Here is an 18,389-nt window from a genome sequence, read left to right as displayed (position 1 = left end):
GGTGATGGTTATGACTCTCAATTCCTCATTAGGCCTTGCTCCAGAAGCTCGTTAAGCACATGCTGCACTTTAAGCTCATTGAAAATAATGGAAGTACTTGCTTCAAGTTCAACAGCTGTATCCTGTGTATTGGATCAGGGCCCTCAAACTTGCTGCTTTTAGCACCTTCAGTCTGAGCGCTTTGGAGACGTTAATGAACTAGGTCACCCGGCAGGGCAGTGGCAGAACCACGAATAGTGGGATTAGTGGAGTTGCTCACCTTGGAAGCCTTTTGCAGCATGATATTTCTAACCAATGCAAATATCAGGGCAATGACAGCAAGAGGCAGAGATCCTGGGAAAGGACTGCCTGTTACAGATGCGGCAGGCCCCTGGTCTGATTCATTCCCATGTTTGGTTTCCTTTCAGGTTTCAATGAGCTGATAAGCATGAATTCGCTTCACTTTCTGCTGAGTCCTTCCTTCTCAGATACACATTAAGTGTGACCCTTGAACTCCTGATAAACTGCCAGTGTGGCCCTGTAAACAGCCACACTAGCAACATAGCTCAGTTGTTGCTTAAAGCTCACCCCCTTTCTGGGGTGTTCCTTTTTATTCCTTAGCTTGAATCCCTTCCTGAATTCCTAGGGGTGTCCCTGCAGCACCTGCTATCCCCACATCTAGCTCTCCTTCATCTTAAAGGAATTCTCAGTATCCTACAATGAGACCCACGCGATCTGGCTACCATGATGAGTCAGCAGAATGGCTCTGCACCTCTGTTAAGGTGCCTAGAACCTGATAGCTGGTCACAGGCCCTGTGCTGGGGAAAGTCTGGGAATCTTGATTTACATTACAAACTCTTAATTATCTAGCTATTACTGCCTGGCTACAGCCTTACTTGTATTTTGCAGGCTATCCGCGCTATTTGGTTGTGGGGGACCATTTGTCGGGAGAACATCACCTGAAAATCCTGAGGGCAGATCTCCAAGATGATGCCATTTATGAGTGCCAGGCCATTCAGGCGGCCATCCGATCCAGACCAGCCCGGCTGACTGTTCTTGGTAAGTCCTGTCTCCCTCTGGCATGGGCATGCTGGGGGAGTTATTTTGTTTTCTTCCTTGGGATTGCAATGAGTGGCTTTTTCTAAATGTATTTCTTTGGTAAACCAGCTGGTTCAGAAAGGAACTCATGGTCCGAGCTATCTGCGCAGCATATTGATCTGAAGAGGGAATGTATAAGGAGCCCATGACCCATACACAGCTGAAGTAATCTTAGGATAAATCACACATACAGAGCTAGAACCCTGGTACTTCAGCTCTGCAAGTATAGGTGCCAATTCAGCAAAGCACTAAGCACACACATAACGCTAAGCACATAAGCGGTCCGTGACTTCAGTGGGATTGTGACAGCACGAGGTCCCATCCTATCTTCTGCTCTGTCTATACAGAGTATTCAGTTGTCTATTTACATTGTTCTTCCCACCACCATTACTCATCCATACACCACATCTGCCCCTCCTCAGTCTTCTGTCCAGGAGAGGAAAGGGAAGAGATCTCCCCACCCAGAGATCCTTCTTGGTTCTGGCTTCACTAGCTTGCCTCTCTGCCCAGCACATCTTTCCTGTGCTGCCTCCTACCCTCTGCTTTAATGTACTAATTAGCTTTTAGTCCTCTGCAGCCCATTCTAATCTGCTAATTAGGTCCACTCCCAGAGGAATTAATTGCTGTTTAAGTGATCAGAGTGCTGGCTCAGCTGCTGATTCCCAGCACTCTGACTCAGGGCTCAGTCACCTGCTTAAAGTTACATACATCATGCTTACCTGCTTGGCTGGATTGGGCCATAAGAGTCTACCACTTCAAGAGAGAGATTTCTCAAGGCTGGTAGTAGTAGTAGGTTCTTTACCCTCAGGCCATTCACAAGAGGTCGATCTCTCTCTCTCCCTCCCTCCCTAATGCACAGCCCACTGCTGAAGGGAATGTGCATTGTGGGATTGTAATGGAAGGACTTTCTGTACTGGTTTACTGGCACTCTGCCAATATACTGTGCTGGTGAGGGGCTTGTGTCCCTGTGGGAAGGGGAATAACTATGCTGGTAAAAGTGGAGGGTGTTATTATAAGGACACAAAATTAAATGTGGATATGTGTCGGCGGGAGGTTTGCTAGTAAAACTTTCTAGTGCAGACTAGGCCTTAGTGAAGCTGCTGAGGAAATGTAAGTATTTTGCTTGAAATTTCAAAAGAAATGTTTTGCTTCACAAAAAAACCCAGAATTTTTCTGATTTTTTTTTCCCAATGAAAAACCAAAACATTCCCAATTTTTTGGTAAAAATTTTCAGTTTTCAAAAAGCAAATGCTTTTGGGATTTGGGTGGAATTCCTGTGGAAATTTTCCTTTATTTTTGTGGAAAAAAGAGAATTTCTTTTTTTTTTAAAAAAAAAACCACTTTGATGGAAATGTTTTGATCAGTTCTAATTATTAGTGAGCAAAAAAACCCACTTCATTAATAACATTTAAATTGTGCATCAATGGAGTATATCTACCAGAGAAAATTACTTCTAATTTATAGATATAATTTCCAAAGAATAATTCTTTGAACTCAAACAGCCTCTAAAGCATGAAAGAAATCTGGAAATGAACAGGAAAGTAACACAGTCCTATTATTCATGCCCTATACTCCTTCTCCACTTAAATCACCCCATGCTAGCTACTTCTCCGCATCTTCCCTAATCTGTGTCTCCTCCTTGTGTTGTGTAATAATAATATGTTACAGAAGACATACAAAAGAAATAATGTTCTTTAATTAGAACTAAAGATTCCAAAACGAATTTAGTCCCAGGGTGCATAAGCATACGTCAGAACTGAGAGCTATTGCAACATGTCAATTTGAGCAGTAAGACGTTTTTATGGATCAAAGGGAAATCATTATTATCTGTGGGGTTATGGAACGTGTTGGATAGATGTTCAAGTGAATATACATGGTACTTGCTAATTGGCACATTTACCTAGGCTGTTCAGCGGCTCACATTTGTAGTATCTTTCTTCTTTTAAGTATATTAAAGTTATAGCACACTGGAATATGAGATTTGCAAACTCCTGGCAATGTGTTCCTCTTAACTTTACATGTATTTATGCAGGTGGTCAGGGGAAATTTAAGATTGGCTAAGGAGGTGTCTGTGGTAAATCGGATGAATCATTAGCGGTCCATTGACAAAAGTTTGAGTACCTTTGTATTAGGACACCTTGTCCATCTGTCTGTCATCAGGAATGAAGATGAAGCTAGCCACAGACTACATTTAGTGACTCTGGCCGGCCCTCAGTGGGTATGTAATGAGCAGGAGCCCTGTGTATTGGGAGAGAGGTCTGCTGCCTAACAATCGGTTGATAACATTTGGTGCATTGAGCTACAGGTATAATTTACTGTGCATTAGGGAAGCAAAGGGCATATTTATACAGGAAAACGGAGAGAAATTTCAGGTAGTTACCAGAGTATAATGCCACCAGCTGTGCAGATATTTCTCTTTAATTCAAATCTTGTTCATGCGGATTCAACTGGCCTGCTTTATTTCTGAGTTAAGTGAGCTCCACAAGCATCTCCATGATGAGATGGGTAGAGTATTCCTCAGTTACAGTGCACTGGGTGAGGGACAGTATGTGGGACAGGCTACATAAGAACAGCCATACTGGGTCAGACCAAAGGTCCACCTAGCCCAGTATCCTGTCTTCTGACAGTGGCCAATGCCAGGTGCCCCAGAGGGAATGAACAGAACAGGTAATCATTATGTGATCCATCCCCTGTCGCCCATTCCCAGCTTCTGGCCAACAGAGGCTAGGGACACCATCCCTGCCCATCTTGGCTAATAGCCATTGATGGACCTATGTTCCATGAATTATCCAGTTCTTTTTTGAACCCTGTTATGGTCTTGGCCTTCACAACTTCCTCTGGCAAAGAGTTCCACAGGTTGACTGTGTGTTGTGTGAAGAAGTACTTCCTTTTGTTTGTTTTAAACCTGCTGCCTATTAATTTCATTTGGTGACCCCTAGTTCTTATGTTTTAAGTAGGAGTAAATAACACTTCCTTATTTACTTTCTCCACACCAGTCATGATTTTATAGACCTCTACCATATCCCCCCTTAGTCATCTCTTTTCCAAGCTGAAAAGTCCCAGTCTTATTCCTCTCTCCTCATGTGGAAGCTGTTCCATACCTCTAATCTTTTTGTTCCCTTTTTCTGAACCTTTTCCAATTCCAATATATCTTGTTTGAGATGGGGCAACCTCATCTGCACACAGTATTCAAGTTGTGGGCGTACCATGGATTTATATAGAAGCAATATATTTTCTATCTTATCTATCCTTTTCTTAATGATTCCCAATGTTTTGTTAGCTTTTTTTGACTGCCGCTGCACATTGAGCGGCTGGTCTAGTTATCACTTAAGTCAATGTAATTTAAATTGGTCAGGGGTGTGAAAAAGACACCCCCCCGAAGTGACGTAAGTTACATCAACATAAGCGCTGTCCACACTGGCACTATGTCTGCGGAAGACCCTCTTCCACCGACATAGTTTCCATCTCTCTCAGAGGTAGAGTAATTATGCTGATGGGAGAGCGCTCTGAGACTTGTCCTGAGTCACTGGCTCTGCTGCATTGAGTGTAGATCAAGGAGTCGAGTCTTGCTCAGACAAATAGCATGATCTTGGCTAAGTCACTAAGGACAGAGATTTCAAATTGGGTGCCATTACCAGGTAGGCAAGCGTCATCTCTGACGATCAGATCCCTTACTTAAGTGTCTAAATATGGACTAATGCACCTAATTTTAATTTGAGAATGTTGGCCATAACTTCTCTGAGACAAATTCAGTGGGGTTGCACAATGGCTGTAAGTCAGGGCAAAATCTGAGGAGTCTGAATATACCCCTCTGTAAAATACGTGTAATAATAGCTGCCCATGTTTGTGTGTGCTTTGGGATCCTTACGTGGCAGACATATGGAAATGCCAAGTATCACAGCTGGCAGTGAAGACTGCTGATTTGACTGGCCAAGTGGAGGCAGGATGTAAAATCACTTCCGCTAGCTCTTTCCTGGTCACTGTATTACCCAGCTTAACATCCTGCCTGTAGAGGGCCCCATAAGGGCCAAAGGAGACAAAACGAAAGTAGCATCCTGAGCTTGGAGGATCCTGGGTTGTGGGCAGAGCCAGAGGCTGCACGGGAACAGGAGCAGTAGCCTGGAGGCAGCAACTTGGGCACTGGCTGCAGAGAGAAGGCTGGGCCCTTGGCTGCTTCCCTGCCTGGCTTTCAGCCGTATAGCTAGCTGTCTGTTGTGCTTTCTAGCAGGAGACCAACAGTATCAGCGGCAGGAATTTAAAGGTCAACAGCTGCAGGAACTCATGGGGTGCTGTTACCATATTCCTTGTACTGCGCTGCCCCTAAGGGTTGGGAACTGCTGATTTGATCATTTTTTGGTAGAGTTAATTGGAAGATATTCTTTATTTTTCCACAGAAAAATACCAATGAAAAGGGGAAAAAAGCATTTGAATGTTTTTGCTTTTGTTTTGTCAGTTAAATGGAAACCATTTTTGTCCACCCCCTTCCTTCTCTTTTCCCCATTTTTTTACACTTACGTTTTTGTTCGCTTCCTTCGCCCCCAAATCAAAGAACTGGAAAATTTCTACCAAAATGAATGTTTTTTCCATGAAAATTGAAAAGCCATTTTTTGGTTGAAAAATACTCATACTCAAAGTCTGGGAGCGTGGCTGGGGGCCCACCAAGGGCAAGAGCCATCTACAGCACATGCCTCCAGCCTATGGTACACAAAACACCCTACCAGACATGTAGCAGGGATAGGAATACCACTGACATCCTAGTGTTACAGTATGTTTACTTGCAGTATATTATTCAGACACTAGATGTCTGTGTGTGCTATATAGCATTCCAGACAGGGTATGGTCTCTGGTAAACAAAGGAAGCACAACTGAGACTTGAGCTATGTGGAAGCCTGTTTGTTGGTGTCTATTATTTTCAGTTGTTTTGTTTAATGTCTTTGATTTAAGAAGATCTGTGATTCCATATACTGTAACACAGAGGTTACAGTTCCTACAGTACATGAGACTAGAGAAGCAAATTTGGTGCTGTTTCTTTAGTAGATCCCTCCTACATTCCCAAACCCTTGACATATTTCAGCACAGGTAGATCCTTATTTGGGATTGGTTGTGCCTCCGCTGTACCTCCCAAATTGCAACATCACATGCCAAAATATACAAAGTAATTATCCTTAAATCAAACTCCAATAAGCATTTTTCTTACTGTGCCTGCCTGTCTGTATATTCCTACTATTATCGATGGAAATCTTTTGTGGCTGGTTTGTGGGTGTACAGTGAAATCAACATTTGCTGACATTGATTTCACTGTACACACACAAACCAACCACAAAATTATTTCCATCGATGATAATAGAAATGTATAGACAGGCCCAGTAAGAAACATGCTGCTTAAGAGCTTAGTGGAGTTTGATTTAAGGATATTTACTTTATCTATTTGGGAATGTGATGTTGCAATTTGTTTTAATGGTTAAGTTTTAACTTTTTTAATCTCGACATCTACTATAGTCATCAAAAATTGTCTGATTCTCCCCATTCACTGACCTTCCCCCTTCCCCACAATTTCACCCAGTTTTGAGAGTTGAAATTGATAAAAGTAGAAAAAAATGCTTAAAAACAAACATCAATATCTGTCAAAATAATAAAACAAAACAAACTTGGAATTCTGCCAGGCCTGTTTCTTCCCCCCACTGCTGACCCAGCAGATCCACTCCACCAGCTTCCAGGCCTGTATTTCCCTTCAGACTTCTTTCTCATTGATCCAAGAGGTACATAAGTGTAATGACTTTATAAAACACAGAAGCTGGAGCCTTTCAAGTGTATTAATAGCAAGCAGGCAATCTCTAAAAGTTGGAAGAAAGTTACCCTGAGGCTTATAGGAGGTGGTTGCCTTGGAAGTTTTATTACTGTTTATCGGAGTCCATGATGCTCTCCAAGAGATTTATTGCTGGGGCTTGCCTAAGGAAAGAACCATTAACACAGTCACATTAAAGCAACAGGGTCCGGGTGGAGCTCCGCAGGTGGAACATTGAGAGTGAGGACGGCAATGCCCGAGAACTAATTGTCTTTCTCTCTGCTGGTGGTGGTGATATGGACACAGGCACCATGTGGGGACTGGTAATGAGACCAAGCCATTCCCTTCAGTGGCAGTGATTTCTCTTTATTTACAGGGGCGCTCGCTGCATTTATAGAGGGAGGCAAAGCTATTGCAGCTGTTTTTTAGGCCTACAATCTAATAAAACTGTGTACACGGCCCCTATAAAACCATACCACTGTACAAATAACCGGCAGCTCTGAGTCCACAAACTATGTACAGCTCTGTACAAAGACAAAGGACTTGGGGCTGGCTGTAACACTCTTCTAAATAGTTTCCCTGTACCATGGTGACCCTTCCTTGCAGCGAGTTTGCCTCTGAATCCTCCTCACCCCTGGGTTTTACACAGCTGTATCTCCTTCTAGAGAACTGTTCCATTATGCCAGGGGTGGTGGGTTTCCACACACTGCTGGAAGGAAAGGTGCTTCAAGTTCCTTCCTAACTGGGAGTGTGTTGCTGCATCCCACCTGGAAGTGCGCCTGAGAGATCTGCAGCTGTTCCCAATGCAGGGTAGCGGGCCAGATCCTCAGCTGCTAGAAATCAGCATAGCTCCATTGAGCTAATATACACCAGTTGAGGGCCTGGCTCATTAAGTTGTGGTCAGCTGGCTCCTGCATGTGTGTAATGGTGTCCTCCATGGGATAGAATCCAAGCTGCTCAAACTGTGTGTCATAGGCCCTCTACTGGTGCAGCTAATAGAGATTAATCTTTTGCTGAAGGCCCCTTAGGCTCGTCAGTCAGACTCCACCATGTGTCCCCAGTCTCCCTTTGATTAGCCCATGCAAATAAGGTGAGGATTTTCCTTAAAGCTGTGTGGCCTTGTTCTGTGATGTACTGTGTGCCCCTTGCTCGTAGACTGGATTACCTACACAAGTCAATGGAAACAATAAAACCCTTGGAAGGGAATAGACTTTTCCAAGATGGTTTGTGCCCACACTCCTGGGATCTCTCTGGCTTCATGTCAGGGGGCTGGTCTTTTTCTAAAGTGTTCTTTGGCTGCCATTAACCCTGGGCTGAGTTCTGAGGTTCCGACAAAGCCCAGTGTGATGCTCCACCCAAGCTTCCCAGTTTCACCTGGTCTTGGGCTGAGACTGCAGGTTCTATGCAGCCAGGAGGCAGAACCCTAAACCCTTCCCCGACTTGTGTAGGAGACGGGGAACCTGTTTGTTTGCCAGAGCCCAATCTGGGCTTTGAGTCTGTACTGACTCGGACATGTATCACATAGTGCTGGGTTCCCTTGCAAACCCTTACGTTTGCCTCTATGTGCTAGTGGGTTGGGGATGGGGTTTGCAATAATTGTCATCCGTTTATTGCCTCCACCATCGCCTGGCTTTTCTAAACTCCAGTCTCCCTCCATCTTCTGCTTCATGAGCCATTCTGCCCTCAGAAAGTACTCCTGCTCACCCCCTCCCATAGCTCAGCCTTGTATTTCCTGCTCACATGAGTCTGTGCTGTCTAATTCCACACTTAGGGGCATTAACTTTATGCACGGTTGCTACCAGGAAATTCCCAAATGCTGTCTAACTCATTTTTTAACTCCTGTCACTCATGTCTGACAACAGCTTTACGGGTCTGGTGCCTCCTACTTTCCCAGCTCCGCTGACGAGCTTACACCATATTTTAATTAAATATTTAAGATTTTGTCACGTTGTTTTCAAATCTACACTGTTAAATGTAGTGGAACGGATCATTCCATAAACCTTGGAAGTCCAAACACTCAAACAGATGAGCCTGTTAGTATCACTTACCGCCGCTTGCTTTTGGGAGAAGAGTTTCGCTCCCAGAGAACGAAAAGGAAAATTTTCCCTACTATTCCCACTGCTGCCTCCATTCAAATATCTCTCAGCCCCATATACCTGTGTTAATGATGGATGCCTAGCACAGGGTTTCTGCAGCCTTACCTGGAACAATAGGAAACACTTTTACAGCACATTTCACCCCATGGCTTTTTCCAAACTTTACACCGGGGTGGCCAACATGAACCTGAGAAGGAGCCAGAATTAACCAATGTACATTGCCAAAGAGCCACAGTAATACGTCAGCAGCCACCCATCAGCTCCCCATCCCCTGCTCCCAGGACCTTCCACCCCCTGGCACCCCTGCCGATCAGTGCCTCCTGCTCCCTCCCCACACCTCCTGATCAGCTGTTTTGTGGCATGCAGGAGGCTCTGGGGTTGAGGGGGGAGGACCGAGGGCATGGCAGGCTCAGGGGAGGGGGCAGGAAGGAGTGGAGTGGGAGCAGGGCCTGTGGCAAAGCCAGATGTTGAGCAATGAGGCACATTGGAAAGTTGGCACCTGCAGCTCCAGTCCTGGAGTCGGTGCCTATACAAGGAGCCGCATATTAACTTTTGAAGAGCTGCATTTGGCTCCGGAGCCCCAGGTTGGCCACACCTCCTTTACACAATCAAGAGTCATGATGCTGATAATGATGGGGGGATGCTGGGCTTACTGGGGGTATCACCTTGTGGTTAGGTCTCTGGGCCTCCACTTTCTCCCGTCTCTGGTGGGTCTTGCTAGCAAGCATTCCGGCACTGTGAGCTCCCAGCTCGTGATAGCCAGTGACTTGGCCCTCTGACCGGGTCACCAGTTTAGTTTGTCCCCTTCTAGGGTAACAGAGTTCAAGGAAATACAGGCAGCAGGTTTGAAGCCAACAAAAGGAAGTATTTTTCACCCAACACACAGTCAACCTGTGGAACTCCTTGCCAGAGGATGTTGTGAGGGTCAAGACTATAACAGGGTTCAAAAAGAACAAGATAAATTCGTGGAGCATAGGTCCATCAATGGCTATTAGCCAGGATGGGCAGGGATGGAGGCCTTAGCCTCTGTTTGCCAGAAGCAGGGAATGGGCGACAGGGGATGGATCACTTGATGATCACCTGTTCTGTTCATTCCCTCTGGGGCACCTGGCATTGGCCACTGTCAGAAGACAGGATACTGGGCTAGGTGGATCTTTGGTCTGACCCAGTATGGCTGTTCTTATATAAAATCTCATGTCCTCACAACAGGGAGGGCCTTTAGTACACCTGGTCCCTGTTGGTGGCTCACCCCGGCCCTGGGGCTTCCAGCATCTCCGCCCTCTTCTTACTGAGATTTATGCCCCCTCTGTAACAACAGTGGTTGGTAGGGGAACCAGGGCCCTTGCATTCCACCAGGCTCCAGCCTAGTACCCCATGAGAGGCAATGACTTTAAGCACCTTGGAGTTCTTCAAAGCTGCCTGCCTGGGCCACTTCCTATCATCCACCTCCCCCAAAATCTCCAAGGCCCATGTAAGATAGAAAAGAAAAAACAACTCAACCTCCAGCCTGGCTGGGCTTAGCTGCTAGCCCCTTCCTGGCAGCAAAGGCTTCTGCAGCATCCTGGTTCAGGAGCTCTCAGGGTAAATCTGTCCTCCCCTGTCTGCCCCCTTCTGAATGGTCTGGCTCCCTTTTAAGCTGTGCCTGAAGCAGACTCTGCAGGTGTAGTCACCTGGGCCCAGAACTGCTTCTTAACCCCTTCAGTTCCAGTGTGGGCTTTATACATCCTATCACGCTGAGAAGCAGCCACCTCTGCAGGGGGTGGGGAGGGGGGATGGGGACACAGCAGCTGTTTAACAGTGCACATTACACAACACAGAGTTTAGGACAGGAAGTTAAGTCTCTCATATCCAGCAGAAGCCACATAGTGGAATGTATGATAGTGGGACATAACAACTCTAATAGGACCCTGGCCAGGACACTAATCTAGCAAGAGATGCCTCAAGATCCTTCCTGAGTACTAATGGTCAGGACTTTCGTTTTAGCTCTCATCTGAAGCTAGCCACTTCCCACTGATCAGTCTTTCTCGACCTGTGCTGGATTATTAGGACCATATTAACGGCCTAGAAGAATGCCTCCAGCTGAGTCACAAATCCATGCGCAGGGCTCTGGCACCTTTGAGAACATGAGACATTTATCCAAACAGGGATCCGGCAGCCTCTATTGTTTTCGTTTTGCTTTTGGAATATCCGTGAGTGGGTTGTTGTTTCTGCAGCTTGATTTGAAAATCATAACCACTCAAACATTCTGGCACTGTCTTCTATTAATTCTATAGATTACGCATGGCTAGTTCTGTGCTCCTTGAGCTGTATCAGGAATTTGCAATAAGTCAGATAAATCACATGGTATTTTTCTCTTCCCTGAATGGATGAGCCCACAGATATGTGCACACGTGATTTAAACAGCTGTGCCAGTAAAGTGGGATCCTGCAGACATTCAGGGAAAGTATCCCCAGTTGGATCATCTCAGGGGTTTGAATTTGGAACCCATGGATCTGAAAGCACCAGCCGGTTACAGGCTGAGCCAAAGGATCAGCTCTTAACGGAAATTTGGAAGCAGCAAACTTATTAATCCCAGTATGTTATCCACCCATTAGACAGGGCCAGAGCCCTCCACTGAGTTAACGTGGGTTACACTTGCATGGTGGAAACCAATACCTATAAGTTCCAAGGGGAGTGAATGTTGGAGGGAAATTCTCTGTTTTGTATTATTTCAAAAGCACTGTGGATGATTTTTTTTTTTTTTTACTTTCCCTTGCAGCCTGCTGGTATCATTTGGGCACATCTCACCTAATCAATTTGGTTCTAGCTCTCATCTGAAGGTAGCCACTTCCAGCTGACCAATCCTCCTAGAACCCTGCTGGATCATTGCAGGGGCTCAGGCTGTCATGGCATCTTGGTCTCTCCTGGTCGCTGGCTGTGGCTTACCCTTTAGTCCCCTGAAGCCTGAAATGCTTCAGTCTAACTAGAGTCTTTGGGGTCAAGATAGAGGTACCTGGGTGCAATTTAACAGCCTGTTCTATACAAGAGGTCAGACCGGCTGATCTAATGGGCCAAAAACCGGATCCAGCCCAGAAGATTGCATTGGGAGCACGTGGTGCTGATTTGGGCCTTGTGGTGGGTCCTGTGTGCAGCTGGAGCATGTATAAGGGGTGGGGGTGAATTTCCCTGGTGCAGGAACAACTCAGGGCAGCTGTAGATGGTGTGAGCCCTGACCTAGGGGGCATGCTGGGACAGGGTGGGCCCGTAGGCATGGCACTACAGGGAGTTCTGAGCTGAACCATGGCCTCTAGGCAGCCTTCTGGACCCTGTCCTATATGAGAGCTGCTGTAATTTATGCTGGTGGCCACACCCCACCCTGCAGCAGTGCATAGGTGGTATAAAATCCTTTTAGTTCCCCCTCCTCCTGCCCTGTGCTTCCTCAGAATCTCAGCCTGCCCCTCTGCTCCCACACAGGACGGCTGTGGTGCTCTCCTTTCCCCCGCTCCTCTCTTCAAGCCTCAGTGACCCATGCCCTACATCTGAAACAGACTGGAACAGGCACAGGCGGGGAGGGAAGGGGGCAGGTTACACAAAATGAGGGTAAAAGGCAGCTTGATTCGCTGCTCATAAAACATCCCTGTAGGCTGCATGTACAAATCTGTACATTTGGTAAGAGAACTGAGCAAAGCAGACTTCTGCAAGCCACTGGAGGGCTATTTGCTACCTGGCACATCTTTAATGTAAGATCTTCGTAATTCATGATCTATTTAACTAAGATAGGGTATTAATTAAATAAAGTAAGAGCCTGATTAGGACTCGGAGAAATTTAAAAATAAAATCAGACGGCAATCGGGCAAAATTGCAAAGCAAACACTTTGGCTGTAACCGCTGGAGAGTTCCCTCCAGTCTTCCATCAAAGCGCAAAGCAGGGAGGGCAAATACAAGAGATTATATAGCCAACAGATGTGTGTTGTTAAAATATGCATCTGCCAGCTGTGCGATTTAAGGAGCCAGAGGGCTAGCTTGTAGATCCTGCTGCACTCAGGGGACCATGAATGAATTCCAGTCCCTGCCAGCCCAACTGGGATTTGCAGACACATTAATTAGTGTTGAGTTTCCAGATCTTGAATGCAGCCGAGCGAGGAGAAACTTTGAACAGAGCAGTTGCTGCCCCAGGAGGGAGAGGAGTGGGGATGGAAGAGGCAAACCTCAGTTTGCTTCACTGATCTGGCAAAGGAGTTGTGAAGCGTTCGCCCATGCTGGCCAGGGGCGTACCCAGAGCCTGTGGCAAGAGGGTGGAGGAATCCAGGTCAGGCAAGCCATGTTTCCAAACGAGTGACTAGACTGCGGGGAGCCCTGGTGTTAGTGCTGCTGACTTTCTTGGCAGTCCTCATCAAAGGGACGTGGCAGGCTGGGAGGGGTTTTTATTATCCCTGCCTTACATGAATTTGAGGCGCTACCCATGATACATCCAGACATCACCTCCAAGTCCCTCACGGCGTGGGAGAACCAAGGACGAGGTCATTAGAAAAGGGAGCACAGAATGGATGGTGGCAGCAGTAAGCCCCCGGTGCCCAGTCCTTTCAGGAGCTCCTGTCTCTTAATCAGGCCTCATAATGAGTATTATCATCCCTGTTTTACAGAGAGGTAAACTGAGGCATAGAGTGAGAGGAAGTGACTTGTCCTTGGTCATATCACAACTCACTGACAATCCAGGAGTAGAATCCAGACTCTGACCAAAGTCTGAGGAGAATCACGCTGCCCCAGACAACAGCTTTCTTTCCCTTCCGACAGCAGATGATATTTGACAGCCTCAGACTGTGAGAGCCAAATTGCATTGAACTAGAATGTTGCCCCATTGTGACTGCTGCAGGGAGCATGGCTCAGCTTCACTGCATTAGCCTGGGCATTAGGAGAAACTCTCGTAAAAGGCCCCAGCTGACACTGGTAGGCCTGAAAGTAGATCTACTGGCTTTGTTCCTGGGCACGTGAGCCCCCATTCTCTGCCACTCTACTGCCCTCCCTGGGTCTCTTTTGTGAGCCAGTGGGCTCTTTTAATTGACAAAAAAACTAGTAGTGGGCCAGCGATCTGGCCCCTTCCCAAAAAAAAGTTTTGCCCAACTTTTTTGAAGTTCAGAAAGTTCAATTAAGGCCTCCATTGAGGCCACCATCACCCAGCCAGCCATCACACAACTGCCCTTCCCCATGGCAGTGAGTCCCTGTCATGGCTTAAATTCTCATAGAGCAGTTCCTGGAGCCCCAGAGCTCGGGGCTTCTGCCCCGCGGGAGGTGCCGGGGCTCGGGGCTTCTGCCCCGCACGTTTGAAAATATTTACTGGAGCGCTGATTTGGACAGCTCCAGCTGAATTTAAACCTGGTCCCTGTAATGAATCTATGTCCTACAAACTATAGACACCAGTGTATAAACCACACACAGAGCTGACACTAGAAATGAACCCTGTCCCTTCAGGTCCCATTACACCAGCCTTGGTTATTTCGCTGAATGGAAACTCCCCTAGTGAATGATAGTAGTAGGTCCCTTACCCTCTGGAAGGTGCCATCAGACACGCATGTACACGTGGGGGCAGGCAAACAAGCCATGTGTTTCACGGGGCTTTCAGGAAATGACTAGGTATTCCTCTGCTGCTACAGGGTGGGAAGTGTCCTCTTTCTTGGATGGATCACTCAATAATTTCTTAGGAACACTCTCTGCCCTGTGGGTGGCACCCTACAAAGAGCCCTGATGCCAGAGGGAAAGGGCGGGCATCCCCGGGATTCCCTGAAGAAGGAGAAACAGCCAGACGGTGCTGGTAACCTGCATTCCAAACTGACCCCACGCCCTGCCTCTGCCATTGGCTGCTGGCCTAGTGGACAAGCAGGGATCTTACCTATGCTGTAGCCCTTGTTTGTTTAGGTCCCTGTTTCATTCCCTGGCCCTCCATTGCCAGCGTGGGTACCTCAGGAGAGCATCAGGCAGGGAGAATGCTGCCTTGGTCCAGGCATTCACAGGAACGAAAGCTTTGCTAGCTAGCTGACCCCCAGGTAGAGGTCAGCTGGAGTCTGGCTGCTGAAGGATGTGTGTTTGTGGGCCCCGTGAATGGCCTCTGGCCACTGGGAAGTGGGACTGTAAGGAGCACACTCCAGTCTTGTCTCTTGCTCTGCTCTAGCCACCATGTAAGCTGTGCCAAATCCTGCCCACTCCAAGCTAGAGCAAGAAGGCGGCAGGTTGGCCTGTAGAAGTAGCTGAATATGGGGTATCTGCCCTAGCTTCTATTACTGTCTTGTTTACATCCTGTCTGAATGGGCTGGGGGGCCATGGGAAGTCTGTATTTGCAGAAGGCAGTAGGGGAGAACACTGGAACTAGGTGGGTGTGATGCACATTTTGCGAGAGGGTTAAGGAGGAGACGAGCCAGAGCTGGATCCCTCTGCCAGCCAGTACTGCAGGATATCAGCATCTGGTGCCCATCAGTCCATGTTCAGCTGCAGTACTATAACTAATGAGAGCCACGTGTATTGAGTAAGGTCTAAGGCACACATCCCCTTGGTCCCCAGCTGCCAATTGCCCTTGATCAGTGATCCGACAGCGACTAGGAGGCAAGGAGTAAAATCACAGTCTCCTCAGTAGCTCGGATAGCACATGTGAGATCCACATGAGCACCAAAGGATCTGCACTGTCAGTGATGGAAAGACCGCTTGCAGGGATCCCAGTGCTGGGACTTGGTGCCTCCAGCTCTGCCTTGTAACTAATGCTCAGCAGAAGACACAGCCCTGTTTGCAATGTTATTTCTGCAGCTTGGAACAGGGAGAGGTTTCCTCTGGGTGAGATGTTGCTAAGGGACTTGGCTAAGACCGAGGCAGGGGCTGCTGCAGGGGCTGAAGAGGTCTGATAAGGAGGAGAAAGAGTCCGTTTCAGAAATATAGTCTTAATAATTGATATACAATTAATTTTTACATTCACCTTTTCTCATCCATTCCCCTGCCTCCCACTCCAAGGTCTCTTCTAATATTAACTCTGCGTTCTTGCAAGTCCCACTAGAAATAAAGCTTTCCTAAATCAACATGAATTATTTAATGCGACAGATTAAGTCAATTCAAACACAGAGCTGCTGTCTTTTAATATGACATCTAACCAGAAGCAGGCGAAGAAAGCGAGGACTGCATGGGTGGTCAAGTGGTTTCAAGTTAAACTGTGTCATTTGAATGTAGCTTTTTATTGAAGCCTTAACAGTGTACCATGCACGAAGTATGCTGTTACTAAGCATTATTAGATTGATCATAACCATATATGGTGACGTTAGACTTCTGCCTTTTTACTTTTTAATACGTCCGCTTCCTATCTATTCAACTGAATTTGAAACTAGAATGGATCGGAAAATGGAATTTCTATCCCATGGCAAAGTTTCAACATTTGTTTTTGTCCTGAATTAGGACAAAAAGTCAACCTATCAAATATTTTCACAGAATGAAAAAGTCAGAAAAAATTCTATTTGGAGATGTCCAAATGAACATTTTTGACTGAAATGAAACATTTTGAATGAAAATTGTGACTGAAAAATGCCAGTGTACTTGGAAATAGTAATTCAAAGCAAACATTTTCATTTTGATTTTCCAGCTGGAAAATCAAAACTTTGCATTGAAATTGACATTTTTCCCACCAAAAAAATTCAGTTTTGACAAACCACATTTTCCAATGGGACAGTTCTTCAGTGGAAAAATGTCAAGCAGGTTTACTCAGAATGAAACTAAAATATCAAGCAACATAAAGGCCAAACCCAAATAACTTCAATATTTGATGTCCCGTCAACAGTGAAGTAGCAGTGAGACAATACTGGTCAGCATGTTCAAAGCACTGGAGAATACACTGTAGGGAATAACTCTCCATTGGCAGGGGATTACCTGTGGCAGTGAGTGTTCTCCATTCCTTACATCTATGGATGGTAGCTTTGCTTTCTGTGCTGCCCAGTTCACTCTGAACAAGGGCATCTCGCAGCCAGGGCGTTCATTTCTGTGCTTCAAAGGCTTGTTCCCTGAGAAGAGGATGAGAAGTGAAGTCAGCACATGCACATGGTCTGCTTTTCTTCTTTCCGAGAAGAGAGATGAAATTCATTTACTTATATCCCTATTAAGTGCATCTTAGCCGGCCACACAGTACAAGCATGAAGTGCTGTATTTCATTTATCCGGCGGCCCTGTTCCCTGCCAAATTCATTACTGTGCACAACAAGTGTGTAGTAAATAAACTGGAAAGAAGGAATGTAAAGGAGTAAGGAATAAATGACAAAGATGGGCCATTTCCCAGCTCTGCTCCGGCTTAGATCCCTTTTTGTTTAACATAAAAAATCCACCCTTCATTCTCAGGGCTGTTCCTTGTACCATTTTACTTATTGCACATGCAGTTCCAGAGCTGAGGTGACAGCGATTAGCATGGCATGTCCAATTGCCATGAGAATGCAAAAAGACTTACTTGGAGAACCCCAGAGGGGCTTTTCCAGCATGAGATAGGGCAATCTGGAGCCTTTGCAGATACAGACCAGCCTCCGGATTGCTTCCTACCACACTGTGATGGGAGATAAAGATTGCCCTAGTCTGACAGAGAGTGAAACAGGCACAATTAATCTGCCATGTTGTGACTCAAAACTAAAAAATGGCTCCCAAGACCTTTATTGAGCATATTAAAAAAATAATAAATTCCCTGCAAGGATGTCAGGGTGGTATCTAACATGCACCAAGCCAGCTGATCCTTCAGCGGGATGTTCAAATGGCTGCACCACCAGAGATGGAGGATATCTTGAAAGCAGTGGTGCTGGAAAGTTTATAGGTGCCAAGCTGCTGGAGTCCTTGAACTCAGATTCAATATTGCCGACTCTTGTGATTTAATTGCGAGTCTTGTGATATTTGGTGCTTTTCTTTAAGCCCCAGCCCCTGGAGTCATGTGATGACATGAAACTCTCAGCTCAGTGATAAGCAGAATAAAGAGCCTTTCTGATTCTTATTTAAATAGTACCTTAGGACACAGTGGGAGCAGCAGCTCATATCTCATTAACCTCTTCAGTGCCTACTATTCATCCATCCACCCAGGTGGCAGGCATCTAGCTCCTGTGCACACCCTGGCATCACTCAAAGAGGGGCTGCAGGGCAATTCTTCCTAGTGGTGATGGATGTGGTAGCTCTGCAATTAACACATGTCGCCCTGTGCGCCAAGTGTGAATCTAGATACGTCCACGTTGGCCCTTAAAAAGAGCGCTGTTTCGCCACGTTGGGAGGAGTTGAGCGTGGTTGAGAGGGGAGAGCAATCAGTGTGGCTGCCGCTGGTGCACAGATCCTGAGCTATCTGCAAGTGGCGGTGGGGGACCCGCTCACCTCTTACCCACTTTGCTCTGGAGGGGCTGGAAAATCTTTAATGAGGTTGTTTTTTTTTAAAATGCCCATGACCGATGCTGACATTTTAGAAAG

General features: G+C 46.3%; 1 protein-coding gene across 2 annotated transcripts in view; it reads left to right on the top strand.

The window, feature by feature from the left end:
* Positions 1 to 18,389, top strand: part of KIRREL3 (kirre like nephrin family adhesion molecule 3) — a 725,113-nt gene that overhangs the window by 480,248 nt on the left and 226,476 nt on the right. For both annotated transcript variants that reach the window (XM_073320928.1, XM_073320926.1), the window contains exon 4: positions 889 to 1,038. In XM_073320928.1, the coding sequence (XP_073177029.1) occupies positions 889 to 1,038 (150 nt within the window). The remainder of the gene's footprint in view (positions 1 to 888; positions 1,039 to 18,389) is intronic.

This window comes from Lepidochelys kempii, chromosome 22, assembly GCF_965140285.1.
Source record: "Lepidochelys kempii isolate rLepKem1 chromosome 22, rLepKem1.hap1, whole genome shotgun sequence".
NCBI classification, from domain to species: domain Eukaryota; kingdom Metazoa; phylum Chordata; order Testudines; family Cheloniidae; genus Lepidochelys; species Lepidochelys kempii.
This window is presented reverse-complemented; position numbering and strand designations above follow the sequence as displayed.